This window comes from Kwoniella newhampshirensis, chromosome 2, assembly GCF_039105145.1.
Source record: "Kwoniella newhampshirensis strain CBS 13917 chromosome 2, whole genome shotgun sequence".
Taxonomy (NCBI): Eukaryota; Fungi; Basidiomycota; class Tremellomycetes; order Tremellales; family Cryptococcaceae; genus Kwoniella; species Kwoniella newhampshirensis.
Window position 1 is genome coordinate 423,920 of NC_089956.1, and position 27,269 is coordinate 451,188.

A 27,269-nucleotide genomic window follows, 5' to 3' on the forward strand; every position below is an offset into this window, starting at 1 on the left:
TATTGTATTGTGCTGAATCGGTTGATTGTGAGGACGGGCGTCCGATGAGTCAGGCGACAGATCAGTATCCATATTGAGGAGAACATGTCTTGTTCGTTTGAAGATCTCACATTGCTCGGTGAGTCACACTGTCAGGATACTGTATGCAGTGGGCAAAGCCTCTGGAGTTGTTACGTATCTATAGCAGCAGCAAGACTGATGCACCAAGAGCGAACGAGCGCCTCTGTCCTTGATCGACTTACGAGACTTGCGAAGTGGTCCAGCGTTCGAAGGACTACTGTAAGTTGTGTGAGCGCGAATTCATATTCTGCCTTATTTGCAGATCTCAGAAAAAATCGGGCTGAACGAATGGCGCACAATTCCGGCGTAACTTATGTATACGAAAGCCTGCAGCATTGATCCGAATGGCATAGAAACAGTCTCACGAGCTCGACATCATTTAGTGCTTAAGTTATCTTTGTCGACGCCACAGATCGTCGATCACTTCCTCCATAAGCCATCGTCATCTGATCGAAAAGTGGCCACTACGAGTTTTTCAATATGAGCTTCCGCTGGCAAGAGACACGTCTCAAGGAAGACAATTCGGATAGGACCAATCGACCAATGTCGGAAGCAGGTTCAGACAGCAGAGCGGGCATGATTTGCCTGTGGGCAACAAATCTGAAACCAGCCGATCAAGGAAAACTGAATGGGTGGGACACTCATAGGGTGAGATGGTCTCCGGTGCAGCAGAATTCTGGCAACATTGATTGACATTGTGATACATCTTATGGAGTGCCAGAGTTCATCCCTCAATCTGCACAAAGGGGTGGAATATCCAAGTATATTGTCAATATTCGAAGTTGTAACTTGACTTAGATGATTGCGATAGCAAAAAGTGCCTGGTGATCTCATCGAAAGCGTGAATACACAAGCTTCTTGCCATATACAGGAGACCATCGTCCTTCCTTTACGCCTCGTCTTTCGAGACCATGTACACTGTACATGCCATACACGGGACACTGAGAGCACACCTCCCGAGAACACCAGTGACAGACTGTTCTTTGACACCACTTGCCTCGGACGTCGTGTGAGCATTCTTCAGGCCAGGGACCAAAGCTCCAATCAAGTTTGGTCACCATCATGCTCAAGGAACATCTGGACGTCCTCGACTGGAACGTGCTATCACTGTCAGATCAAACGGGAACGCCGACATATAGATCTGACAGCGGTGTTGTCTGTAGACTTGATCAGATAAGATCGGACTTTTTTTGGTCTCGAACGCGAGAGTTGCGATCTGGTTTCTCGATCGACATCCTTCTTCCTGAACATGTTTCTCCGTCCAGTTCTCATACACGCATATCGAGACATGGATGGGGACGACACTGCACCTTTCTCCCGCCCGCTTCTCTCCCGAACCGTCATGGTCACTGAGCCGTCTCTTTCTGCAAAATGGTAAACCCAATTGCTTGCTACACTAACTTACATTCAGGGCGAAACGAGTCTCCATTCAATCCGCCAGGAACGAGAATCGTCCTTGAGCTGTGTCACCGCCCACCACTCTCATTTCGGACGTTTGAGACATCTCCTCTCGAGCGAAGTATTGTATGAGTTTATTGTTTAGAGTTGACTTGGCGGAGGAAATTGTTGCCACACTCTGACAGGCATCGTCGCTCATGCATCCTCTGTCCTTCGGTCCTGCTTTTCCTGTCGCTCATCGTTCACAGTACATTCCATCCAGACTGACAAGACCAGTGGTAGTCGTTCTCGACGTTGCTGTAGTCAAGATCCATCTTCACACTTTAGGTCTGACGGAATCGGGACCCACTAGAGAGTCAGGAAGGTCAGCCATCTCCATAGTCAGGCTTCGTCCGTCGAGAACATCCGATAATTGGGAAGAAAAGTTTTTGGTCGACCTGAAAATCTGAAGCGATTGGCCAAAAGGGTGATCCGTTCTCCACGTCTCCGCTGATCAATCTCATCTCCTATACTCACCCGGTCTCCGGTCAACGCATTCCCAACATGCACCCGATCGACCTCCCGGATCAGCCTTTCAACCTAGTCTGTCGGATCTCCACACCCTCGAATCGTACAGACGGTCCGAAAAGAATCGATCCGGCTTATCCGACCATATTGCTTTGTCATCCAGTTTGGATGGACAGCTTTTTCTTGTGAGTCCTCGACTCGACGCAAGCTCCTACCCCAGCTGTCCCAAATCAAGAGTCCCAGCCTGTCCCAAGTGGCTTAATCGATGTTCTGTCATAGCTATCCCCAATTTGACGATTCGCTTCTGTACGAACGGTACAACCTGATCGCATTCGATCTTCCCGGTCACGGGTTCACCTATCTGAAGAAGCCTGCCGAGGCCAAGTACACCCTAGAATCAGCGGTAGAGGCTATCTATCTTGGACTGGTGTGTGCCTGAAGGATGGCACCCTTTCCCCCGACCACCCTCAGCAGGACAAGGCTGTATATCTTTGTGATTGCTTGGCTGATACGGATTGGACAGATCGCTCTAGATGTCAAGTTGATACATGTGGTCGGCTCGGGAACAGGATCAGCCCAAGCTATGAGATTGGCCTCCCTCCATCCTGGATTGATAGAGAGTATGACCCTCATCATGCCATCTTCTCCCGACGAGCCAACTTTCGTCAAGACCGTCTTCGATGAATGGATGCTTGTAAGTCGAGCAACGTGCACGCGTCTAGAACCACATCTCATGCATGGGTGAGAAAGCGCTTACTTGGCAAACAAAACTGATAGAGTGTCCGAAAAGCGATTTTCGATGACGATGTCCAGTCGTTATATCTTCTAGTGGAGAATGTGTTCGACTTTTGTACGGGGAGGGAAGGCGATCCAGCGATGAGAGAGATGAAGCAGGAAGCGCGACGTCTGGTCGAGTCCAAACTGTCTTCGGGCCAAGTGAGTTTCCAGAAAGCCCTTCCTCATGAAGGTATTGCGAAGTCATCGGTGCATGGGAGAAAGCTGATTTATGATGCGTCACATAGCTTGGAATGGGATTACCTATCTTTGAGAATTTGTTGAGAGCTCGAGGAACCATGTTCACGATGGAAGAAGCGCAAAATATCGACTTCCCCGTCTTGATCATCCAGGTACGATGGCGTCCTTACCCGGGATCGATAGACCATCACCAGGTTGACAGCTTTACTTTGCTCGCAGGATCAAAGGGCAGGCAATGAGTCGTTCGAAAGGATGATTGACATCATCAACGACACCCGTCACAGGCATGGAGAGCCACATGGGGCAGACAGGGTGATTCTAGATGGCGACCTTATACCTCGTTGGGTCACACTGACCAATCCCGATGTGTAAGCTGGTCTTTTTATAACCCATCAGCCAGACGTAGCGTCGATTCTGACAAGCAATGAGGGCCTCCAGTCTGAACGCCCTCATATCCGCCTTTGTCCAATCCAAATTCGCTTCTCTTCCATCATTACCTACCATCCCCTTGACCCCGTCTATCACAAGACGGCCGTCCACTCCACGAGAGCATTCAGGGTGCCATATCATCTCCCCTCGACCGAGATTGCCTCCTGGCCGAAAGAGCTTCAGAGATATGATGGACGAACTGGAGATCCAGAAGCGGAGACAGATGGAAAAGGGCGGGGTCAACGTGGAAGTGGAGATCATGATCAGTGTTGATGAAGTGGGTGAGAGTGATGATGTGTTGAGCAGAGATTCAGCTTTGTTCCAACCTTGATGAGTCACAGTCTCATAAGCATTCGCTCTACCATCCTGTCGTTGTTGTGTCACATGGCTCGTACGCCGTGCATGCATGTAATCAATCCCAGCGCACGGGCCATATGACGTCGAGAGATTGGAGCGGCGATCCGTGCGCAGGTACATCAACATCCACTCTGAAAGTGCCCCCCCCCCCTCCCCCTTCGTCACTCCGACCCCGTTTCAAAGTGATCACACAAGGAGAGCCGTGAGCTTTTTTTGCGTCATAGTGCACACATCAATTCCGTCATTGCACTCAACACTCTGGGAAAGCTTTGACGAGGTTGACGTCAGTGTCGGATGAAGTGACTGGCATGCAATGGCAAGGTATAAAGGAGGAATGAAGAATTGGTTCGAGTCTTGGTTTTGTTTGGCATCACTCGCAAGTCTCCAAAATCGTCTCTGTCACGTTGGTGGATCAATACGTCTCACTCGATACGATCGATCAAGTCAATACCACCATTGTCAAGATGTTCGAGAGTGAGTGGTTCGACTTTGCCCTTTAGACCTGCAATTCCCCCTTTCCTAGCAATCATTTGCCACCGGACTGACCAACTTGTCGAACCAGAGCTCCGCGCCAGGATCTCATCGCACCACTCTTCTCACCCACTGTCCAAACAACGCACCGAGTTCCTGGCGGTCACAGCCGACACTCCCCTCGAGCGAAAGGCGCATTTCACACACGAAGTCGTCGGTGCTGCTGCCGCTTACGAGGCATTCAAGGCGTTTGAGAACCACGATGCTCATCGCGGGGTAGGTAATGTTGGGAAGGTTCCGCATGCTAGAGCGAAGGAGGTAAGCTTGGTCTCGGGGTTAGATGACACAGGTGTAGAGATTGATTGAGGTGGTGGAATATCTGGATAGATTGTCGTGGGCCTTGCGACGGGTTATGTTGTCAAGCTTGTCGAGGAGAAGAAACTGCCTTTCAGTGAGTCGAATCGCCGCTCCTTTCCTGTATCAGTGCCTCTTTGCGACTTTCGAACCGTCAGGGATGGTCTCGTCAATAGCCATCACTGTGCCTCAAACCCGAATATCTTCCCCGATACAGCAAGCACCTTGCTGCCTACACTTTAGTTGAGATCAGAACTGACAGGACTTTCACCCACAGCCTCGGAGAAAGACAAGATCAGGTTCATCGCCGAGGCACAGAAGGACGCGACCCGTGATGCCAAACGAGCTGTCCGCGAATCAGGACTCTACGAGCCGGCCGAGCTGGAGGCGGTGGACGATGATGAGAAGCACGGTGGGATTCTCAAGTCAACAGGAGTGGTCAAGTATTAGTGACGCATTGATGTGTCGGCGTGCTTGCTACATGAATGGTGTCCCTTTGAATGTAGGATGAACGAGCATATGTACAATTTGACGAACATGATCAGATGCGTGCGCCAATATAAGAGCGGTTCAATGCCACATTCGATTATATCGCCGAAATACCGTCATCGTGACTGCTGCTGTACCAAGCTGTTCATGTTGTAGTTCGTTATAGCCATGGATGTTGATTTGAACATGATTATCGCATCTCTCCTCTCTTCCGAATAGACGCACGTATACCCACAAAAAAAGCGACAAAGATCTCGACTCTCGAGCGGACTTGCCTGAAGACCGTAACGATCTACCACCAGATCAAGTTGCATCCAGGCTTACTTATCTCTGTGTTCCTTCTCCATCCTTTCACTTTTCACTCTCGCTTTTGATAAACGATCAACATGGCCGACGTTGATATGGCTACTGGGGCCAATGGCAGTGGAGATCATTCATGGGCTGCTAGATGTGCGTAGTATGGGTATTCCTACTGTACGATTGGAGCTTACTGACCTTTCTTGTTGTCCTCTATCATCATCAATCCTTCCTCGAATGTTCACCTCGCTCTCTTCTGTTCTCATCCCATCCCACCTCACTTCAATGTCACTGGTCCGTCGCATGCGCTTCCTCACTCTTTCTATAACCGACTCATACTCTCTTGCTCTCGCGCGGGTTGTCGATACTCCAACCACAGCTGTCGAAGGATGGATCGTGATCGTGACGGGTCTCAACGAAGAGACTACCGAGGAGGACTTGCAAGATCTGTTTGGTGATTTCGGAGTGGTCAAGAATCTCTCCATGGCTTTGAACAGACGGACGGGTTATGTCATGGTGAGTTTGAAGTGCTGTTCTGTTCCACGTGTTCAACCAATGGTGGATACAGTATACAGAGGGCAATACGATCATGTTTGAGTGCGCGATTTGGCTGACAGTTGTCGGAATCTCTCAGGGATACGCTCTCGTGGAGTATGCTGAGAAGGAACAAGCAGAAAAGGCTATCAAGGAGACTGACGGGACGACTTTCCTCGAAAAGACAATCAGAACGTGAGAGACCATTCTACACCTTGTTCAATTCAGCGATGTCAAATGATCTGACTGTTAACCCTATATATAGCGAATTCGCATTCGCAAAAGCACCAGCAGGTGCACGACGTGGACCCGGTGGATCGGGTGCTGGTGGTGTAGGGGCAAGAAGAGGAAGAGATAGGGAAGCTTCGCCCAGTAGGCGATAGTGCTCATTGCGTCCAGAGGGACGAGGGCATGGTGCAAGGGAGAAGATACGATAATTCACATCATGCATTTGTATACTGCAGTCATCGTCAATCTTTTCATCCCTCGTCAGCACCGAAGATGCTGCAACGATCATCTACCAGTCGGCGGTCATCGGCTGAGCGTCAGCGAGGAAGTGTTGACAGAGGGTTAACATTGAAAGTGCTGATGAGAAACATGATTGCCACGAGCACGAGCACGACGCGTGATACGCCTCAAACAGAATCTATCCATCCATTTCACTTCCACTTTTGTTCCCATCCAATTCTTACCTGCCTCCTCTTCTTCCCACATTGTCATCATCACCATTGATACCCTCTGATCCAAACGTATATCGCTGTGCGAAACAAAGCTGTCAAATCCATCCCTTGCTACGTCCCTTCCATTCTTTTTCCGTCCTCAACAAAGCACGATCTACGAACTGCAACGAAATCAACAAAGCGACTCATGCACATACATACACACAAACACCACATCATTCTGTAGGCAAGAAGCATCACTTAAGGATCATCGAACATAGCACGTCCAACTCAGATACTTTCCTTACTTCGGCTGAACAATCGTCTGGAGTCAACTATCGCGGCCGTAATCGAAAGGTGAGCTAGGAAAAGAGGTATTCTTTCCATTCCCAATAATTGCTGAATTCTGTTCATCAGCTAGTGATCTTGAATTCAATCTTCAGGCAGACATCGCGTCATCGTTATACTCGACTGCACAGGCACCATGAGCTCGCCCAACCCAGCCAACCTCCCTCTGCCGCTATCCCCAGACCCGAACCCATCGTCTTCACCGAACACTCTTCCTCTTTCTCTTCCTGTTTCTGAAGCAGCGAGCTCACCTGAGACCGAATCATTGATTGCTTCGCTGCGCACTTCGCTCTCTTCTGCTCAGGCTCAAATCTCAGTCCAAGCGACTCGTCTGTCGACCCTTGCCGATCTCGAAACGCAACATATACAGCTAAAGGATCAGTATGCCTTTCTTTCCGCCGCCAAAGAAGCTGTCGAAAGTCAGCTCCAGGAAGAGGTGAAGAAGAGAGAAGTGGCGGAGGAAAATGTGGAAACATTGAGAGGTCAAGTGGAACAGGCCAGAAGAGGAGTAATGACGTTGCAAAAGCAAGACGCGGAAAGGAAGAGGATGAGCGTGCTTGGGAACGGCATGGCAGGAGGCATGGGCTTGGGGCTTGGAGAGGAGGAAGTACTTGCCTCTTTGGCAAACATCGGCGAGGGATCACAGCGCAACGAGAGCAAGCTGTACAAGAGACAGAGTATGATGGCTGGGAGATCTCATCGTAGAGTCAGCAGTCAATCCGAGCCCGGCGCTGATATCCATTCGGCCCTCCTCGATCGACCAATCACCCTTGCAGCTACTGCGCAAACTGCCGTTGGAGGTAACACAGCTCCCTCTACGGGAGGAGGCACGTTACGACCAAATGCTGTCGGTGGCGGTCTTCGAGAATTGCGTCTCGGTGCTACCCCTCCGACCGCCGCCGCCTCGCTTTCTCACAGCCCCAGCGCGACGACCAATAACCCGAATCAGTCAGGCTACTTTGACGATCAAATGCAGCCCCAGTCCGCTCTCCAGAAGTTGACACTGAATGGGTCACCAACAAAGAATGAAGCTGCTGCAAATGCGGCAAAGGAAGAAGCTGCCAGACTTCGGTCCGAGTTGGGAACAGTTCAGAGGCGATTAGCTGAGAGCGAGGAAGCGAGGGTTGCGAGTGAGCTTTGTTTGAAGGCCTTGAGAGAGTTTATGGCATCGAACACTTCATCTGGCGGAGATGAAGAAAACCCAGAAGGAATGTCATCCTCAACGGCGGACTTGTTGAAGGGTATTCGGCTACCTCCCCTTCCTACCGATCGCGATGCCAATGAAGAACACGGAGACACACCGGCCGGCCAGTCGGCTAAACCTTCCGGGTGGGGATTCAAACTTTGGGCGAATAAACCACAACCACAAACCTCACCTGCAAAGGAGTTACCTACGACACCCAGCTAACAAGGGCTCGATGCCCTTTCGACTCGGTCAAGAGCCGGTTCGACGATCTCATCGATGACACCCAAGGTCTCACCGCTTCCGACTCCTGGAGAAGATGGTGCAACCGGACCAGGCGGTCTCACGACGAGCTTGAGCACTTCAAACATCACCACCCCTTTGAGTAGTTTTGTCAGTAATTGGACCAAGGGAGTCAGTCCTGGTACCCCTCAAGCTCAGCCTTCCAGCTCGACTTCTGGAATGCCGCCAAACAATAGAAAATTGTCCGTGACCAACTTTTTCTCCAGAGGCGCAGCGGGGAGGAAAGAGGATAAGAAAGACAAAGATCTTCCGAATCCGCCAGGATCTGGGAACGAAGCGGAACTGGAACCTAGTCCGGAGATTGAGGGCGAACATATGGAGTCGAAACGTGATGAAGACAGAAGGAAGAGTCATGGTACTACTGTGACCGACTTGGAAGAGGAGCTGGGCACACCACAAGGGAGTGCGAGGGAGGTCATTGAAGAGGAGGAGGCGGCCACTGCGGAGGGTGTGGGTAAAGGAAACAACGGTGAGAAGCTGGAGGAGGTTTCGATCTGATTGCAGAGGCCGACTGGATCGAATACGCTTGAAACATTCACATGCGAACTTTGACCGCGTACACGTCTATACTTCAACACTGCCTCGATCTTATATTGCTTCTACCTGTAACATACTTTGGGTTTTCATGCATTGTGTGTTAAAAGTCATCCAGTCAGCGTTCTCAGAGTGCCACAAATAGATCCCTTGCCCTTGAATGGGTCGGCGCTTTGACATAATGCCGAGGGTGCCACAGTCTGGTCGAGATTAACGATGGACGAGGAGGGTCAACTCTGCCTCTGACCTTTGACGAGTTTTCGCACTCAATCCCTCTCTCTCTCAAACCACAATCATTCAATCATCTGCCTGACCCCTTCTTTGCGAAGCGATCCGCCGCGTGCTACTCGAACGTTCGGCTCGCACTCGACCGACATCACCCTCGTTCAGCGTGCAATACCCTTTCCTTTGTGTCGAGGACTGTTTACCCGAACGCATACCTCCTTCCCCCCTCCGCGGGGATGAACGTCTAATCCAGTCATCGACAACAGCCACTGACCCTTCTCCCCCTCGGCTGATCAACAATTGCCCATGTCGATCCCTCCTCCCGGACTGGGAGGTGGGGTAAGCAGGACCGGACCACCTCCAGGCTTCGCTGCCGCCGCGAACCATTCGCCTGCTAGCGATGCCAGCGGTGGTCCCGGTGTCGCCATGGGAGGAGCTGGAAGCGGTGGAGGAGGAAGACGAGATGGACAAGGTGGAGCCGCGGTGATTGTCAGGGCTCAGATAGTCTTTCTGTTGACGACATCCACGGAGGAGTCCTTTGACAAGGCTTCGAATGAGATTAGAACAGTGAGTCCAAAAGGATTGGTACCGAATTAGTCTGACCGTTTGCAGCTCGCTTCTGGAAATGGACCGGAAATGTATCATCACTTTTTACGACGAGCGGTCGTCGTCGCCAACCCGATCCTTCAGACACTCATACAGCATTCCCAACAGTACAAAGACGACCCTGCAGCACCCCCCCCGCAAATACCAGTCACCGGCCAAGCTGCCTTGGTATGGAGACTTCTCGTCACAGAGGCGATCAGAGCCGCTCGAGACGTTCAACTGGCCCCTCATTTCTCTCTCATCATGCTCTCGCCCTCTCCTTCCACACCTCTCCCGTTACCGTCATTGCGCTTGTTCAATCTTCCTCCAGCATTACTCTTCTCCCTCTCGGCATACACCCTCGCTTCACCTCATGTCTTCCCATCCTCGCACGCGTCATTTGCAGTGTTCCACGCGATCCTTGCTCAAGGATTCCAACCGACCATGGAGCTGCTTCGATCGCCAAACGTGCCGTTCTGGACAATGAATGCCATTCCAGGGAGAGAGCCATACACCGACGACCTGACCCTACAAGAAGCTAGAACCCTCATTCTTGCGCTTTTCCCTCGATCATCTACCCCTTCCACAGGAGGAAACACTTCACGACCCGCAACACCAACAAACCCGACTCCACCGCACTCTTCACCGCTCAATACTTTGCAAAGAGCCACGTTACTCGCCTCTCTTACCGTCAAATTCTCCTCTCCTGCAATCATCCTCCAAACTCTTTCTGCATTGTCACCTGGAGGTGCTCCTCGGACACCAGGAAGTATTCCTCTTGAGGAGATACTGTTTGAGCTGGGAGAGACTCTCACGCAGGATGAAGGCACAGTGGAAGCTGTTGTTTCCCGATGGTGGGGTCCTTGGCTTCTTGAAGGGTTGTCACCGGAGGAGCAGAAGCAGAAAACAACCGAAGAGGCTTGTAGAGTAGTCCACGGACTGTGTGAAGGGTTACGTCTGGGACGCGCAGTAGAGCTTCATGGCGTCGTCAAGGGCCTTTCCGCTATAGTGAGTCCTCTTTCGAGTAATTTGTCTGACTCTTCGCAGGACTCCATTTCATGGCCCGATGTCATCCAATCTTTCGACTCTCCTATGAGTATCGCAACCTCCCCGACGTCGATCCCCCTTCTCATCTGCCTCATCTGCCTTCCGTCTCAAAACCCGATTCCCCCTTTGGCCGGACTTCTACCTGCATCTGTGGATTCACCAATGTGGTCGAACATGACGTCCTTACTAGCTGTATTGACACACCTCACCACCGTTCCTCCGGATGTTATGCCAATTTTCACGATGCCTACTGCTCCATCGCCCTCATCTTTCGCTCGCATTATCGATCCGCCATCGTCAGAGCAGGTATGGAATAAGGTCGCTCGACAACAAGCAAGAGAAATACAGGGTGCTGGCATATGGAATACTCTCGGTCTGATCCAGGTTCTGGTTCAAGCTATTGGACTTGCAGATGCGGACCATCCGCTAGAGAGGGAAAGAGACGAGCGAGCTGAGATTGGTAGGAGGGCATCAGATATCATGGTCAAAGCCTCGAAAATGGCAAAGGAGCTAGTCCTTATAGCATTCGAAAAGCTACCAGTAAGTTCATCTGGCTGAACGATCGCTTACCTGCAGAAACCCCTCCCTGCGCCAATGGTGGTAATGCATACCGCCTTACTTGCAGAGTATCTTCATAGCCCAGCAACCGAGGTCGAATCGTCATCGCTCGTTTTCCATCAAATGTGGCAAATCAATCCCGACAATCTTCTGTCCGTTCTCCTCGAGCTCTATAACGAGGATGAGAACAATCTTGGAAGGGTCGTTGACATCGCTCAGGACGTGAAAGTGAGTCCTGCCTGTGTATAGACAAAGCTGACCTCTTAGATCATCGACAAGCTTCTTACTGTCGAAGATGTTCATTTTACTCTCGATGTCGCTGCTCTAGCGGCGAACAAGGAGCTGTTGAACCTGGAGAAATGGCTTGCCGATGGAATAGAGGTAAAGGGATCAGAATTCCTGGAGGCCATTTTCGATTTCATCGAGCACAAGATCCGCCTGGAAATCGAGCATCAGCATCAACCCGAATCCGCTCCACCTCTAAACTTCGTCCTCGGCACGAACGTGTATTCCATCTTTATCCGGGTTGTTCGAAATGCGTCGGACCTCTCTCGAGAGGACATCCTCCGATTCAGAAATATCCGAACTGATATCCTCATCCTACATCCCCGTCTTCTCAACCTTCGCCCGGGAGACAAAGGCGAGCAAGGATTCTCTGAAGCGAAGTTCGCCAAGGACGTCGTGGACAGGGTTGACGAGATGTACCAACGGATGTACAGTGGCCAACTCAAGCTCGACGATGTCATGGAGGAGCTCAAACGTTGTCAAAAGTCAGATGATCCGAAAGATCAGGACTTCTTCGCTCACGCTCTTCATTCCCTCTTCGACGAGTACAAATTCGTCAAAGCGTATCCACCCAAGGAGTTGACGATGACTGGACTACTGTTCGGTGCTATTATCGATTACCGACTGGTGAAAGAAACGCCAGCATTTGTGGCCACTCGTTACGTTCTGGATGCTTGTAAGACACCCCCACACGAAGCGATGTACCAGTTCGGTATCAATGCCTTGAGCGTGTTGCGAAACTCCCTGGTCGACTTCCCCGGTTTATGTCGATCCTTGCTGGAGGTTCCCGCACTGCACGAGTCGCATCCGGTCCTCATTAATGACATACATCAGGCTTTGATCGAGCGGGAGGAACTTGACATGCAAGGCGGAGTCAAGCTTGCCTTCCCTGCTTTGCGTCTTCCTGTTCTCATCGAAGAAGGTGACGATGAGTTCCGGGAGCCTGAACCAAAGAAGAAGGATGCGATCATGTTCATAATCAACCAGGTCGCCCCAAGCAATTTCGAATCGAAGTCTCAAGAACTCACAAAGTCGTTTGAAACCCAGCATTCCCGATGGTTCGCACATTACTTCATTGACGTACGAGTCAGTCTTGAACAAAATCGACATGAGATTTACCAGCAAGTACTCGACTCTCTCAACTCATCGGTTTTAGAGCGCCACGTGCTGTGGGAGACATACCGAAAGGCGAGGGATCTGCTCAACTCCGAAGCGACAATGAACTCTGCTTCTGAGCGAACGACCCTTAAGACCGTGGCGATGTGGCTTGGACGAATTACTTTGGCTCGGAACAAGCCCATTCGTATGAGAGAATTGTCGGTGAAGGACCTCCTCATCCAGGGCTTTGACACAAAGCGACTCATCGTGGCCATCCCGTTCGTGTGCAACCTTCTCGTTTCTTGCAAGGATTCTCTGGTTTTCCACCCACCGAACCCATGGATAGTCGCTATTCTTCGCCTTCTGGCGGAGTTTTACCACTTCGCCGAGCTTCGACTCAACCTCAAGTTCGAAATTGAGGTGCTGTTCGGCAAGCTTGGCGTAGCTCTGGAGTCATTCGAGCCTTCCAAACTCCTTCGAATGCACGTTCCTCCTCCACCACCTCAACCGGAACTACCAAACCGGTTGGATCTCGAGCTGCAACGGGCTACGAGCGAGATCATGAACGGTGGTCAACGTTTCTCCGATCTGCCCGGCAACGAAGCGTACGCGCGAATGCAGCAGCTACAGTCGGATCAAGCTGTACAAGCCGCTCAAGACGCCCTCGCTCGTCGTGTGGACGAACTCATCAGCCAACTCCCAGAATATCTCGTCTTCAATCAGGACTACCCCATCTTCACTGCTCCTACACTCAAGCGTATTGTCCACCACTCGATCGACCGTGCTATCCGGGAAATCATTGGTCCTGTCATCGAGCGTTCTGTGACTATCGCCGGAATCTCCTCTCGCGATCTCATACAGAAAGATTTCGGGACTGAGCCTGACGCCATGAAGATGCGACAAGCCGCTCACATGATGGTCCAAAATCTCGCGGGCAGTCTTGCCTTGGTGACCTGCAAGGAGCCGCTTCGCTCTAGCATGATCACCAATGTCAAATTGATGCTTGAGCAGAACGGTTACACCGATGAGACCATGCCGGACGCCATGATAGCCGGTGTGGTCAATCAGAATCTCGATGCGGCTTGCTCTGTGTTGAAGAAGGCTGCTATGGAGAAAGCAGCAAAGGATATCGACGTCAATCTCTCTCCGCAATATGCTGCGAGAAAGGCACATCAAAACTCAAGAACTCAGCAGCCCTTCTGGGATGGTGCCTCTTTCGGTGTGGCCATCTCGCATGCCGCTCTTCCGGACCCGCTCAAGCTTCGTCCTGGTGGTCTCACAGCACAGCAATTCAGGGTATACGAGGACTTTGGCGAGCCAACAAGGATGATTAGTCATCCCACTCCGTCGGCAAATAGCGACTACCTTGCTGCTGGATATCGGGACCTGACCCTCAATGACAGTCTCGTTCCTTCTGATATCAAACGCGGACCATCCCCTCGCCACGTCTTTGGACAAGATCTGATCGACCCACCCGAGTCTATCGCTTCTCCTCAACCAACCCATCCTCAGACTAGCATCGACAAATTTCACGAGCTTGCGGGCGAGATCGAGAAGATTCTGTCTCAAACGCCTTCCTCCTCAATTGCAGCATTGCCTGCTGATCACGAGATCCGAGGTCTGATCAGAGCTGTAATAATCATCGCCAACCAGTCGGTCCACCGCGAAACCACGACCTTAAGCATCGCGCAGAAGGTGGTGCAGCTATTGTACCGATCGACAGCACCGCTCGCGCGGGAGGTATACGTGTACCTCCTACAACAGCTTTGCGAACTGTCCCCTACCGTGAACAAGGAAGTCAAGCAGTGGTTGATCTATGCTGAGGACATGGTAAGCAGGAATTTTCCCAATCATTCCGCGTTGCTGACATTTTACCAGCGCAAATTCAACGTTCCCGTCACCGTCACGCTTATCCGTGCTCAATCAATTGGTGTTCACGAACTCGACGCTGCACTGTCTCAAGTCGCTCTGCGATCTTACGCGCCCGAGATCCTAGACTTCGTCGCTCAGCTCATCCGAGATTGTTCTCTCTCAGAGCAAGCGTTCATCCCGAGGAACGGCTTCGCCAACAGTTTGGCTTCCCTTCTCAAGGCTCACGAGATCGGACGAGCTACACCTGCGGTCGAAACTCTTCTCGACGAACTTCGAGGAGGATCTCGACCTCCTGCTGAGGTAGCCGCAGTTGTAGACGGTGACAAACCACCCTTCGACAGCAAGCTTCAAGAAAGGCTTGCCCACTATTTCCTTGAATGGGTGCGGGTGTTCAGCACCAGCAAGAATGCTGAGGTCGCCTTTGTGCCGTACATCACCTACCTCCAGAAGGAAGGTATCCTCAATGGTGAGGACGTTTCATCTGCATTCTACCGTACTGCGATCAACTGTGCGGTCGATCTCGACACCACCAAGCTCATGCCAGACGGGACTTCGCGGTTCTTCGGCACCGATTCGCTTGCGAAACTTATCGTACTGATCGTTAAGAACTACGGCGACAAGAGTGGTGGCAGTAGCGTCACAAGGGCGGTCTACTACTATAACAAGATCATCACCATCATGTCGTACTGTCTAGTCCAGCGCCAACTTGATATGGGCGAGGCGTTCAATCAACGACCGTGGGCAAGGTTCTTCACCAGTATGCTGAGCGAACTGGCTACCTTGGAGTACAGTCTCCCGGATACTTACATCGGCTGCTTGAAACACTTTGCCAACAACTTGGGAATCACGCAACCAACCTACGCGCCCAGGTTCGCGTTCGGCTGGATCTCGATTATCTCGCATCGACTCTTCATGCCCAAACTCCTCGCAACTCCTCGCGACGAGGCATGGCCAGAGTTCCATCGATGCGTCATGTGGCTTCTGCGTTTCTTGTCGCCCTTCCTCCAGTCTGGCGAGATGACACCGTCGTCAAGATCAATTTTCAAGGCGACCGTCCGCTTACTTATGCTCCTCATGCACGACTTCCCGGAGTTCCTGGTAGAGTTCTACCACACGCTCTCAACCGCAATTCCCCCTCATTGCGTACAAATGCGCAACATCATCCTCGCGGCGTTCCCTCATTCTGAAGCGCCCCTTCCTGACCACTACAAGCGACTAGATCAGCTTGTTCCGGAGATGCAGCGTTTCCCTACGGTTAGATCCGATTACATTGGAGCGTTGACTGATGGTAACCTCAAGTCGGCCATCGATCAGTATGTCCGGTCGGGGGTTCCAGCTCTCCCGGCCATCGTTTCCGAACTGAAGAACAGGATTGCGGTCAAGTCGATGGGCCAAGATGGGAACACTGTCATCACCTGGAACCACACATTGATGCACGCCTCCATATTCTACCTTGGAACGACGGCTGTAGCTAGGCGTTTCGCCCAGACTGGTGTGGTGGACTTTGATGCCAAGGTACCAGAAATTGGTGTGTTGACCGGAATGGCACACGCGTTTGATGCGGAGGGTGAGTATCCTTTCTCTATAGTGGCGTCTGGTGCTGACCTCGTGTCAGGACAATACTACATGCTGAGCGTGGTTGCGGACCAACTCCGATACCCTTCTGCGCACACTTCGTTCTTCACTCACTTCATGCTCTTCCTTTTCGGCACTTCTGCTCAGACCGAAATCCCTTCGGCCATACCGGAGCGCATCGGCCGTATTCTTCTTGAGCGAACCCTTGTTCAGCGACCTCACCCTTGGGGTCTTCTCGTCACTTTCATCGAATTGCTTGACAACGAGGCTTACGGCTTCTGGAAGCAGCCGTTCGTTAGGGCTGAAGAGGAGGTGTACAGACTGTTTGGCCAGGTGCGACAGTCGATTGCTTCGAGGAGGGAGATGCAGTAGGTGGCGGGCTGACTGTGAGTTACGCTGAGGGTCTCGACGTTGTCGTCCCGACTGACATGCCTCTCAACAGGTCGAAGATACCTACCGTCATACCTAAAACTATATAATAGTTTACACGACTGATTTTCGATTCAATTGTTCTTTTCGCTCTCGGCTTTATTCTCGTTTCCGTTCGACCGAACCAATGTTTGTCCCACTAGTAGAACCCAAAGCACATCATGTCCTTACCCGGTTTCAAGGAAGGATACCAGGATTCCCCTTCATTTGTACCACTCCTCTTTGTCTCTGCTCTCTCCCTCATTCAACGTTCAAATCGTTAATCGATCTCCCGGCGTAACACCAACGTTTTCGGACTTCGACTCTTTAGGACGTCTCAAGAAGCGGGGTTGACCCACTTAACAAGGAACCAAAAAAGAAAATTGCATTTAGTACATGAACGACATTCAGGGTGATTCACTTTCTTTCTCTTTTCGCTTTTCTTTTTACACGCACTCTAGAATGTGAAGATGGTTTTAATGAGTTGGTAGGGGCAATAGGAGGAACACATCACCATTCCCACGTATACTCTATTCACCTATTTGGAAGAATAGGAGAAGAAGGGAAGTCAGAGAAGGAGATGATAGGCATTCAAAAGGGAGTTCTCCGATCAATGTATTACTCAAAAGAATGCAATGCATGGCATGTTTCGACATACCATCTTGGTCTCACCAGATGCTTCTCTTCGTGCGTCAAGTCTCTCCACTCGGATAGAATGGATATGTGACCTGTTCTGTTATGTAGCATCATGTCTTCCGTAGACCTGTCGCTGGTCCCGCCACACTTGAGAGGATTTTGATCCCGTTGAATTTCAAGAACTGTTGCCACTCACTCGCCTGCTACAAAGCTTGAGAAACATCTCTAGCTTTTCTCATCCTCTTTCTCTTTCTCTCTTCAACCTGGTCGCCAACAGATCTATATCTTCTAGGTGTTCCCTTCCTCTCTGCTTTTCATCACTAGACTACCTCTGAACACTCGTCAAGATGTCAGAACGTAAGGTGTTGAATGTAAGTTGAAACTCACAGTTCCTTCTTGTCCCTTTCGTGTCTCTTCAAAACGGGATGTATGCTGACCATCTACCTTCGCTTTCTCCCCACTCCTCTCTATCTTCTGTGCACGAACACAGAAATAGTACGTGAAGCTTCATTTTCTCCCCTCTTTGATCAAGTAGGCAAGCTAACAATCCTTCCATCGTAGCTTTCCCCCGGATTTCGATCCGTCCAAAATCAAACGGCGCAAGATGCCGAAGGACCCTCAACAGGTCATCCGTCTCATGGCGCCGTTTTCTATGAGATGTAACAGATGTGGAGAGTATGTCTGTGAGTGTGGATTCTCTTTGGGGGAAAGGTCGAAGCTGATTCCTCGCCTTTGTGGTCGTGTAGACAAGGGAAAGAAGTTCAATGCCAGGAAAGAGACTGCCGTCGGGGAGGAGTATTATGGAATCAAAGTCTTCCGATTCTACATTGTAAGTGTCACATCTAGTCCCAACTATTGTAGTTGGCGCCGTAGGAGTCCAGCTGACCTGTGATATCTTGCAACTTGCAGAAATGTCCCATGTGTTCATCCGAAATAACGTTCAAGACCGATCCCAAAAACGCCGACTATATCTGTGAACAAGGGGCAACGCGTAATTTCGAAAACTGGACAGACTCGGACCCAAACGGCAGAGCAGGTGCTATACCAGACGCGGCTGCGGACGACGAATATGATTCGGATGGGAACCCGACAGAGAACAAGAAGGAGCAGGATGCGATGGCTGATCTGGAGAGAAGTCAGGAACAGAGCAGGAGAGAGATGGAAACGATGGATGAATTGGCAGATCTGAGGTATGTTACCGGTGCTTCCGCCCCTGGAGTGCCAGAGCTATATAGCTGACCGCTTGCTCTGCGTAGACAACGAAATGCTCGACTGGAATTATCTAATGTCTCGGCCGATCCGGACTCTGTCCTGGCGTCGTTACACGCGGAGAAGATCTCGGCAGCAGAGGAAGCGAGACGGAAAGCTGAAGAAGACGAAGACGACGCTTTGGTCAAACAATACTTTGCGAAGATACCCGCGGGGCCCTCTGTGTCAGGGAGCAAGGAGGTGGAGAACAAGTCACATAGTCCTGACAAGGAAGATGGGGAAGACGGTGCAGGATCAGGCAGCGAAGAGGAGAACACGACGTTGGCAATACCGGCATTGACAATCAAGCGGAAACCGGCTCCCGGTACTGGAGGTGTCGCGGAACCGTCTGTTCAGAGTCTGTTGGCGGCCAAGGGGAAGTTGCTGGATGGAGTAGCAGGCGGAGGGAACGGAACGAACGGAGTGGTCCATGGGAACCCCGCTGTGCCTGCTCAGGCGAAGAGGAAGAGGGAAGGGATGCAGAAGCTTTTAGGCATCAAGAAGAAGACAAAGGCGTAAGGAAGCAGTGGTCGAGTCGGGTATACCCGTCGAACATCATGTATTACCTGTATCACTTGAATCAAGTCGGCGGTCAAACTACGTGGTCATGTGTCTCTGCCTCTGTTGATGATAGTCTCTTGTGCCTGTGTGATATTCTGGACTGCTGATAGCGGCCGGTACCTATGGCACACGCATGCAGCAGACAATCCAGTCTGAGGTCCTTGCTATATTTGAGCGTTTCAGCACACAAGAGTCGGATTGAACCGGACAGTGGTTGGTAGTGATTGATTGACGACCGGCTAATCAGCTTGTCCGATTCCATCACCTCATCATGGTCGCGTCATCACCTGCACCTGTTTTCATCGGTCAGACCCTCTTGCCATCTGTCTTCCTGGTGCAATCGTTGCCTCTATATAATAACCACAACCTTCTGGAGCTGTACATTCTCATGAGACTACTCCCCGCACTCGGCAGATCACTCGCAACTAGCATCCGACCAACATCGACACCACAGTCACTGGTATACACATCGTCACCGAAACACACCCGCAATATGAGCTCGGGCAAATCGCAAGAACCAGAGATCCTGTCGGTGGAGGAGTACGAGACGGACGCGAAATGGTTGAAGCTGGAGAAGATCAAGTGGAAAGATCAGGAGGGCAAAGAGGTAGGTCATACAATCATTCATTCGCATTCGAACCGTATCGCACAGATAGCCTAAATGAGCTGATTGGGAGTGTGATGTGTTCGTAGAGGATGTGGGAGACTGCTAATAGAGCTACGAGGTCTAAAGCGGGGGTGGACTGTGAGTCCTGTCTCTGACTCTGGCTGTGTCGGCCATCACTGGTTATCTAATGTTTGGCAGCCGTTCATATACTCGCACTCTTACATCACCCCACCAAACCCGTCAGTACCATCGTCATCGAGCAATACAGACCACCAGTCTCATCGACCGTCATCGGTGGGTCTCTTCATTCGAGAAATGGATCTGGTCTCGTGACCAACCCAAAGCTACTTCTTGAGCTTGTTCGATTGGACCGTCGTGTCTCTCTCTGGGATATAGACATGTACTCATTTATGCTTATACCGTCGCAGAGTTGCCCGCTGGATTGATTGACGAGGGTGAAGATGCTGCGTGAGTTTAGGGGCGCATGTGCAAGATGGGGACTTGCTGACATCGTTTGTCTCTTCCCTCCCTTCCGTTCGCGTGTCTTGACTACCTTACCAACCTGTGTGCCTCTATTGCCCTTGTAGCACCACCGCTCTTCGAGAACTACACGAAGAGACAGGCTATGGGAGCGGGAGGTCTGGACAGGGGAACGCCGAAGTGCATCACGTATCAAGCGTGTTGGTCAAGGATCCAGGGTATGTCTGAGGCATCGCCATTCTGCTATATGACCGGTGAGACTGATCTTGCTTTGATGTGCAAAAAAACAGGATGTCCGGTGCCAATATGCATCTCGTCACTGTCAACGTCAAGCTGGGCGAGAATGACCCTGATCCTGAGCAGAAGCTCGAGCCGGTGAGTGACTTTAGCCCTCACCTCCCGTTCGAAAGGACATCATTCATTCCCATGTGATCGCAGGGAGAACATATCATCAAACGTGTCGTCCCTCTCAAATATCTCCACAGGACACTAGAAGGTCAGTCAGCCTTCCCTTCCCTGCAGTCATACTGCAGACGTGCAGGTGCGTGTACAGCTAGCTGATCTTTGCCTTCCTCAGATTACGCTAGACGAGGGTTCTCCGTCGACTCTCTCTTGGCGAGTGTGGCACAAGGATGGGAGCTGAACAAGCAATATGGCGCATGATGACGTATCGAGTGTATGACAGATGTATAGTAAAATGTGTATATGTAACACTCTATGTGAATGAAAGGATGTTTACAGCTCGCTGCGCAGCCCGGAACGGACTGACAATATCTGACTGACACACTTGGACTGACCCCTCGACGACCTTGAAAGCACAGCTGTGCCTCTGAAAACCGATAGGCGTCACGGCGAGAGGACATCAACGGATCGCCATACTCCTAAGGGATCGAGACTGGTACTATGTAGACCAATGAGCGAACCCTCTTTGCCGAGGTGCTAAAGGTCTTCGAGTATCCCCGAGGCTGCGCTATCCGGCCTTCGAATTGAAGATTCGTTACGAATTTGTCAAAAGATCGGCTTATGCACATGGTCATATTCATGTCGAGTGATGACTGAGTCTCATGCGGACTTTCACAAAAGGACTTGATCATCCCCGGCAAATTGTCCTTTGTAACTCAACTTGAGACTGCAAGGGACCACGGGCGATGAATTGGTAACAGTGCCCCTTTGTTTCCGTCAGACTCCCGCTCGCCGAGGACCACAAGGGGAACATGGATGAGGCTGTGATGTCGGACTCTCCAGCCCAGAGGCGTCATGGACAGGAGATGCATGGCAAGTCTCCCCCAATACGGGGGCTCAGAGTCGAGGATGCTAGTGCCCTCCTGCCCCTGGCCGGGACAATCAAAAGATATCGATCCCGAAGCCCGAGCAACATGGTTACCAAACATGTTTCGACCGTGCCGTCTCAAAGCGAGATGGATGGAAATCGATGCCTGAGAAAGGTCGACAGGTCGGATGGTGAATCAACCATGAGAGACGACAGGGGAAATAGGGGTATGCCATTTACAGTACTTAAGCCGCCGGCTCATCCATCTCCATCTTGAGCTTCGGTTCATCATCAACACGTTCAATAATCTTCGTCTTTCATCGCTTCGCACAAGTACTTCATTACCCTCGTCTACCACCACAACCATCTTTGCAACTGCCAGAAATCAACAGATACAAGATGCCGTCGTCCCAGACTTGTGAGTGTGGCGGCCGATCGGTGTATTTTGCCCTGTTGACTGCAATCGGGTGCTGTAATTGATGTTCCCGTACGGATTAGATACCCATCCCTCTAGAAACGACCAGAGGGGCTCAGGTTCCCGAGACGATCGAAGGGGTTCGCTTGACTCTTACACCTCTAGATTGTCAGGCGCGTCTGCTTATTCGTCCAACGCTCCGAGCAGCATTCCTGAGCATGAAGTCACGGGTTCCCGCCCTCCTCTGCAGCTCAGTACCAACTTTCCCAGGCCGACTGGGGGGGCGTTCAGCTACAGATCGCCAGTGCAAGGAACTCAGCCCTTGTCGGGGGTCACTCTGGCCAGTGGTGCCTACTCCAACTCGTCCGGCCAAGCGTACAGCACCTACTCTGTCTCGTCTGTGAATGAGATCATCGGGAACGAGAGGCGAGACAGCAATGCGAGTCAATACGTCCCAAGTGCCACCGCTGCTGCAGCAACAGGCGCAGGCAACATGTGGAGCCCTGCAGTTGGACGTGCAGGCGAGGATGTCGATGAGACTCTAGGCACTTTGGGCATGTGGGGTCAGAACTCGGGGAATGCTGCAGGACAAACATACGCTACCCAGATTCGGCCTTATCAAGTATCTAGCGGGGGCCAATCCTCAGCGGCCTCGGCCACTGGGACTAGCCACTCCAACACGGCAGCTGATAGACATCGTGACGGCCGCCGAAGCAGTCACCAGAGCGGTGGATCACGCCGCTGATTTATCAGCAGCTTTCTGTCCTTTCTCGTTCGGATGTGTCGAATCCATGGGTCACGCTTGAGGGGAGAGCAGTATACCATACTTGTAGATGAAGATGGTGTCATGGAGCAGGATCCTGCAGACGATGTGCTATGACTTCAATGAAGCGTGTTTGGCTTTTGTGTGTCACACTGTCGGATCGTACTTTCCCTAATTGTCAAGGGATATATATGCTGGTTCACATTTTCCCTGGCCTCAGAGAAAAATGGAGGCCAGAGGCAGGTCCAAGCCGTACAAGGGTGACATCTCTCAGTGCATTCGTTCGATCTTTGCGCAGTCTTCCCGGACCTGTGTACATTTCCAAGAGGTGCTGCACGCCTTCGAGAGGGAGAAAGGAGCGCTCGGTTTCCTGAGACAACAGTGCCAGAGGCGGCCATCAGTTCAACACTCCGGAACAAAAAGAGAAAAGGCTGCACCGATACAATGGCAGAGATGAGACTGACTATCTCAACAGATTGCCTTCGTGGCTCCCTTTCATTACATCTTCCGTCCGTGAATTGTGCTCGTGTTGCGAGAGGCATGGATACACACGATGTCTCACTTGTAGCACAAAGTCGATAAGGGGCCAGATTGTTAGCAGCTGTGATGATGGGATAAAGCTGTGAGATCACTATTCAGGTAGCGAACAGGCTGAGGGCTACGAGCGGTGGAAAAACGCACAGATAACGCCATCCTGTCTCAGTGACCTCTCAATAGAATCGAGGTTGTTTCACCGCCTCGCTCAAAAGATACAATTACAAGGCAACATTTTTGTACTGTAGCGCAGTGCGAGAAGGGACCGACGATCTTGCGATCTTGATGAAAGGATCATGCTCATTTACAGATTAGATCCTAACGTGGACCAAGAGGTAGGGCAGCCATTGACTGTGGCTGAGTTTGAAGTTGCTATCTCTGGTCTGGGTATTTAAGCCGGTCCTTTGGACAGGTCTGTCTCGTCAATTGTACTAAATTTATATCTCACATACATACAATCATTCAGTCAGTAACGCTCGCCCTTCATTCAAGCCTGCTATATCCCAGAGACCTCAGCAAGACACCACCGCATGAACATGTCTGAAAACGCCTCACGTAAGTGATTATGTCGTTGACATACAGTATCAATCCCCGAGGCTCATACTGACAATATATGTATACAGAGCAATCCAGCCGACCTCATACGACTATCAGTTCTTTCGGGCCGACCCTTCGTGAGAGGGAAGGTGGCAGTGGACAGGACACCAGAACGACCATGACGAGCGGCAGCAGTGCGAGCATCCACGGTGGAAGAGACGAGGGGATCTTCAACGGGCGCAGTCTCAAACTTGAGGGCGTTTTCAAACATTTGGTAGCCATTCCCGACGGCGCAGAAAACAACGCTTATATCACGAGCGTGACTGGCACGAATGTGACGAACCCCAGCTAAAAATCTTAACATGGCCATTCCTTTACGGCCCCCTTGATAGGCCAGCCCGTCGGATAAGGATCTGCTTTACTATACGCAAAGTGTGATATATGAATGATTATATGAGGCATGACTGTTGCTTGGGACATGTACTGTTTCTCTGTCTAAAGCAATGGTCTTCTCCTGGCTCCTGTGTGTTTGGAATCCTTGTACCCCATCTGTTGTGACTTGTTGGTAGACAAGTTCGCAGACTGAGTGCCTACCTGCCCTTGGAAGAGGCGTGTGAGGAGGAGGCAACCTTGTCATGACGCCGTCTGACAAAACACAGGGGATCGGTATTCAGATGTATCCGTTCATACGCTGGTAGATTACGCCATAGGGCAACCTTTCATGCGCGACACAGCAACCAGATGTCAGCGCCTCCTAGTGACACATCGCGATAAGGATTCAATCGAAATGAGTCTAGGTGAACGGATACTCACTTGAATTGGAACAGATGAAATTGAAAGGACAACATCGGCTTGTCCAAAGAAGCTGAGTGATGGACTGTGACCCTTTGGTGGCTACTGAAGAACGCTTTGTTCTGCCTCTTACAACGCAATCACGCACACCAGCATTGCTTTCCAGATCCAACACATTCCTATCACCGTCCCAGATCACACACAGCATGTTCTGAACAACCGCTTCTAGCATTCGTAGTAACATTTCCGCTCCTAATCGAGGTGAGTACTCACCACTCCGTCAACGACAGTCCGACAGTCTCAGTGGCTTGTGTCTCTCACTGATTTTGTCCTTCAGACACAAACTCCTCTTCATGCCCTCGCAGGAGACCCGATGGTAGCTGGCCAACTTCAGATGGCAGCTGGTCGCAGCCCAACCCTGGACAAAGCGCTGCTTTCACTGGTAGTCGTATGGTCGATCCCAGGATGAGCACTCATCCTCGCATGCTTGGACCGGGCATGATGACTGTCATGAACGGAAGGCCACTTTTGCCCGCGATGAGCCAATTCAGAGCCGCTGCTCCTGGCAACTATATGCCGATTGTCCCACCGAGTATGCGAGGACAGGATATGGCAGAGGGTATGTACGGCAGACCACCGTCCTCAATGAACCAGTTCAGTCCTCCTTCCGCTGGCCTGGATAGGACGGCTATTACATCAAGCATTGGCAGAGCAACCGTCCCGGTCACAAGTGTCAATGTCTCGAGCAACGCCTCAACGACAGGCGACGTGTATCAGTACATTGACCTCAGCACCATTCAGCCCAAGTTCACTTCAGAGGGCCCGCCCGGTACCAATCTGATTGCCATGAGCCTGACAGTGCCAAGGGAAGTTTATACAAAGGAAGAGATCAACATGTACACTGACGCGGAATGGGCGCAAAGAGATCCCACGAGACGTAGTAGACAATGAGTACCTTGTGGTCTTCGTGGAGAGGATTTCATACCTCTTTGTGATGTGAGAAATGAAAATCTGATTTGGTTGCCATATCCAACATGGCGGTTGACTGAGCGATATCAGAAGACCTAGAGCCGAACGACATAGTATCTGTCAGTCCTGACCTTGGTCTTCAGAAGCGTCCGTCATACCACTCAATTACAATGAGCAGCCCTTCGAAATCAAATGGAAGCTCCCGCCCTGTCTCCCAGAGAATATGTCATCATTCGTATTGACAAACAAAAGATCTCATAGTCGACTTCTCGTGTTACAAAGGATGAGAACTTCCTTGCAGAAGGATGTGGACAACGAGATCGCAAAATCTATGTATCTGACCTCTATCGAGGTGGACGTCTTCTCGAAGCACTGTGACAGTAGCGTGACTCCACATATGTTATGCGTGTTCTTCAGAGATCGTTCTTTCGTTTCCCTTATCATGTGTTGCTAGAGCCGCCAACCGTCAATACAGTAGAATTTGAATGAAACGAGCAGAGATCATGACTCGAGAGAACGTTTCCCATAGTATGTCAAAGGATACCATTTCTGACCGCACTGATAGAGGTGAGTGTTTCTACGTCGGTACTGCATCCTTTTCAGGACACAAGTCATAGGTGTGAAGGGGCTTCTACTGCAGATCGCGGATTCTTTGACCGATGTTGCCGCTTTTCAATAGTGATGCTCACCCCAGCTTATAATTTCACTCAGTGACAGCGAGTGCAACCACTGTGACGCGGGACGACGAGGGCTACGATAGCGATCAGTCGTTTGTGTGCACTTCGGCGAAGAGCATCGAGAGTAAGTGACGCTTTCCAAATCCCCTCAAGAGAATAAGTCGTGCTCTTGACCTGATTCTTTTTCTGTCCACCATTTTCAGGTAAGCCCAGAGATGACGCCGCTCGTCCTTCTGTCGTTGTTCCTCGGACCTCCAAAGACTTGCCTCCAAAACCAGTATCCACTGGATCGAAGGGGTTCGACGGGCATGTTCAGTCTCAAAGCACTGTGGAGAACTTCTCATCGAGTGCGGGACAGGGTCAGCCGCAGTCAGCCGTAGCTAGTCATAGAATGGCCTCCAGTGGGAACGATCCTTGTCGAGAATGAAGACCGAAGCCTGTGGAAACGAAGAACTCGAGATGAATACCGACGTGTGTTATAACTATGTCAGTCATGATGTATGCTTGTCCGTGAGCAGAATTTACTTGATGAAACACACCATTGAAACAGCCAATTCTTACCGACGATCAGTGCGTTGGTGTGGGCATTCTGACCGATGTGAATGTCATGTGGATGCGATGTCACCAACCAAGCCACGACCCCTCGTCTCATGTCCGTTTCGAATCCCAAGCTGATCTCCATCTCCCGTCATCTTCTCGCTGGGGCTTCCTCTGCCAATCCGGCCATCTTTCGTAACTTGTCTGCCCTGCTCTTCCGTAGTGCCTCCACGGCTAGACGTCCGTTCTCCGATCGATGTGCAATGTATTCGAGTTTCATAGCGTCTAGTCGTTCTTGTGTCATACTGTCATACCGTCCGGATCAGTGCGTGAAGTCTGTGAAGAGGTAACATTCAAATAACAAATGTTGACTCACTAGTCCTTCATGCACCCTTGCATAGCGTCCAATTTCCCCTTACAAGCAAAAGGCAGCGAGAACGTTCGTCCAGTAGCGCAATCGGCGAAAGCTGAGCATAATCTCAGCACCGTTGAATCGGTGTACAAAACCAGTAGTGAGGCGAATGATATTATTCTCACTCACCAGCTACATGACTATCACAATGTTTGAGTGCTTCTGACTTTGCAGTCTCCATGATATCCTGCTCTTCTCTTCGAGACAGGGCTTCCATTTTGTGTGATGAGCAGCTGGGTTGAGTCTTACGAGATGAGCTTGTGCTATGCTGATGGATGGG

The 27,269-nt window shown here is 51.0% G+C and overlaps 12 protein-coding genes across 12 annotated transcripts; 11 read left to right on the forward strand and 1 right to left on the reverse strand.

Annotated features, from left to right (window-relative positions):
• Positions 1 to 2,001: 2,001 nt before the first annotated feature.
• IAR55_000867 (uncharacterized protein) lies at positions 2,002 to 3,700 on the forward strand (the record flags this gene model as incomplete). The annotated part of the gene is made up of 7 exons (XM_066943999.1): positions 2,002 to 2,150; positions 2,245 to 2,392; positions 2,489 to 2,659; positions 2,743 to 2,901; positions 2,988 to 3,092; positions 3,160 to 3,308; positions 3,379 to 3,700. The coding sequence occupies 7 exons, from the start codon at positions 2,002 to 2,004 to the stop codon at positions 3,698 to 3,700; spliced, it is 1,203 nt and encodes a 400-aa protein (XP_066805200.1).
• Positions 3,701 to 4,190: 490 nt separating this feature from the next.
• IAR55_000868 (uncharacterized protein) lies at positions 4,191 to 5,001 on the forward strand (the record flags this gene model as incomplete). Its single annotated transcript, XM_066944000.1, has 4 exons — positions 4,191 to 4,200; positions 4,289 to 4,515; positions 4,585 to 4,648; positions 4,829 to 5,001. The coding sequence occupies 4 exons, from the start codon at positions 4,191 to 4,193 to the stop codon at positions 4,999 to 5,001; spliced, it is 474 nt and encodes a 157-aa protein (XP_066805201.1).
• Positions 5,002 to 5,426: 425 nt separating this feature from the next.
• IAR55_000869 (uncharacterized protein) lies at positions 5,427 to 6,254 on the forward strand (the record flags this gene model as incomplete). The annotated part of the gene is made up of 4 exons (XM_066944001.1): positions 5,427 to 5,490; positions 5,717 to 5,853; positions 5,972 to 6,066; positions 6,137 to 6,254. The coding sequence occupies 4 exons, from the start codon at positions 5,427 to 5,429 to the stop codon at positions 6,252 to 6,254; spliced, it is 414 nt and encodes a 137-aa protein (XP_066805202.1).
• A 760-nt stretch (positions 6,255 to 7,014) lies between these two features.
• On the forward strand, positions 7,015 to 8,286 carry IAR55_000870 (uncharacterized protein; the record flags this gene model as incomplete). Its single annotated transcript, XM_066944002.1, has 1 exon — positions 7,015 to 8,286. The coding sequence occupies one exon, from the start codon at positions 7,015 to 7,017 to the stop codon at positions 8,284 to 8,286; it is 1,272 nt and encodes a 423-aa protein (XP_066805203.1).
• A 54-nt stretch (positions 8,287 to 8,340) lies between these two features.
• Positions 8,341 to 8,862, forward strand: IAR55_000871 (uncharacterized protein; the record flags this gene model as incomplete). The annotated part of the gene is made up of 1 exon (XM_066944003.1): positions 8,341 to 8,862. One exon carries the CDS (start codon positions 8,341 to 8,343, stop codon positions 8,860 to 8,862), a length of 522 nt encoding a protein of 173 aa, XP_066805204.1.
• Positions 8,863 to 9,429: 567 nt separating this feature from the next.
• Positions 9,430 to 16,515, forward strand: IAR55_000872 (uncharacterized protein; the record flags this gene model as incomplete). Its single annotated transcript, XM_066944004.1, has 5 exons — positions 9,430 to 9,690; positions 9,736 to 11,295; positions 11,581 to 14,526; positions 14,575 to 16,135; positions 16,184 to 16,515. The coding sequence occupies 5 exons, from the start codon at positions 9,430 to 9,432 to the stop codon at positions 16,513 to 16,515; spliced, it is 6,660 nt and encodes a 2,219-aa protein (XP_066805205.1).
• A 1,276-nt stretch (positions 16,516 to 17,791) lies between these two features.
• On the forward strand, positions 17,792 to 18,954 carry IAR55_000873 (uncharacterized protein; the record flags this gene model as incomplete). Its single annotated transcript, XM_066944005.1, has 4 exons — positions 17,792 to 17,870; positions 17,934 to 18,016; positions 18,097 to 18,377; positions 18,444 to 18,954. The coding sequence occupies 4 exons, from the start codon at positions 17,792 to 17,794 to the stop codon at positions 18,952 to 18,954; spliced, it is 954 nt and encodes a 317-aa protein (XP_066805206.1).
• A 535-nt stretch (positions 18,955 to 19,489) lies between these two features.
• Positions 19,490 to 20,746, forward strand: IAR55_000874 (uncharacterized protein; the record flags this gene model as incomplete). The annotated part of the gene is made up of 8 exons (XM_066944006.1): positions 19,490 to 19,603; positions 19,690 to 19,741; positions 19,802 to 19,897; positions 20,032 to 20,071; positions 20,191 to 20,301; positions 20,374 to 20,458; positions 20,522 to 20,579; positions 20,661 to 20,746. 8 exons carry the CDS (start codon positions 19,490 to 19,492, stop codon positions 20,744 to 20,746), a joined length of 642 nt encoding a protein of 213 aa, XP_066805207.1.
• A 1,006-nt stretch (positions 20,747 to 21,752) lies between these two features.
• IAR55_000875 (uncharacterized protein) lies at positions 21,753 to 22,513 on the forward strand (the record flags this gene model as incomplete). Its single annotated transcript, XM_066944007.1, has 2 exons — positions 21,753 to 21,771; positions 21,852 to 22,513. The coding sequence occupies 2 exons, from the start codon at positions 21,753 to 21,755 to the stop codon at positions 22,511 to 22,513; spliced, it is 681 nt and encodes a 226-aa protein (XP_066805208.1).
• Positions 22,514 to 23,595: 1,082 nt separating this feature from the next.
• IAR55_000876 (uncharacterized protein) lies at positions 23,596 to 23,954 on the forward strand (the record flags this gene model as incomplete). The annotated part of the gene is made up of 2 exons (XM_066944008.1): positions 23,596 to 23,620; positions 23,689 to 23,954. The coding sequence occupies 2 exons, from the start codon at positions 23,596 to 23,598 to the stop codon at positions 23,952 to 23,954; spliced, it is 291 nt and encodes a 96-aa protein (XP_066805209.1).
• An 890-nt stretch (positions 23,955 to 24,844) lies between these two features.
• IAR55_000877 (uncharacterized protein) lies at positions 24,845 to 25,345 on the forward strand (the record flags this gene model as incomplete). Its single annotated transcript, XM_066944009.1, has 1 exon — positions 24,845 to 25,345. One exon carries the CDS (start codon positions 24,845 to 24,847, stop codon positions 25,343 to 25,345), a length of 501 nt encoding a protein of 166 aa, XP_066805210.1.
• A 1,383-nt stretch (positions 25,346 to 26,728) lies between these two features.
• Positions 26,729 to 27,206, reverse strand: IAR55_000878 (uncharacterized protein; the record flags this gene model as incomplete). Its single annotated transcript, XM_066944010.1, has 3 exons — positions 26,729 to 26,882; positions 26,954 to 27,044; positions 27,119 to 27,206. 3 exons carry the CDS (start codon positions 27,204 to 27,206, stop codon positions 26,729 to 26,731), a joined length of 333 nt encoding a protein of 110 aa, XP_066805211.1.
• Between the last annotated feature and the right edge of the window lie 63 nt (positions 27,207 to 27,269).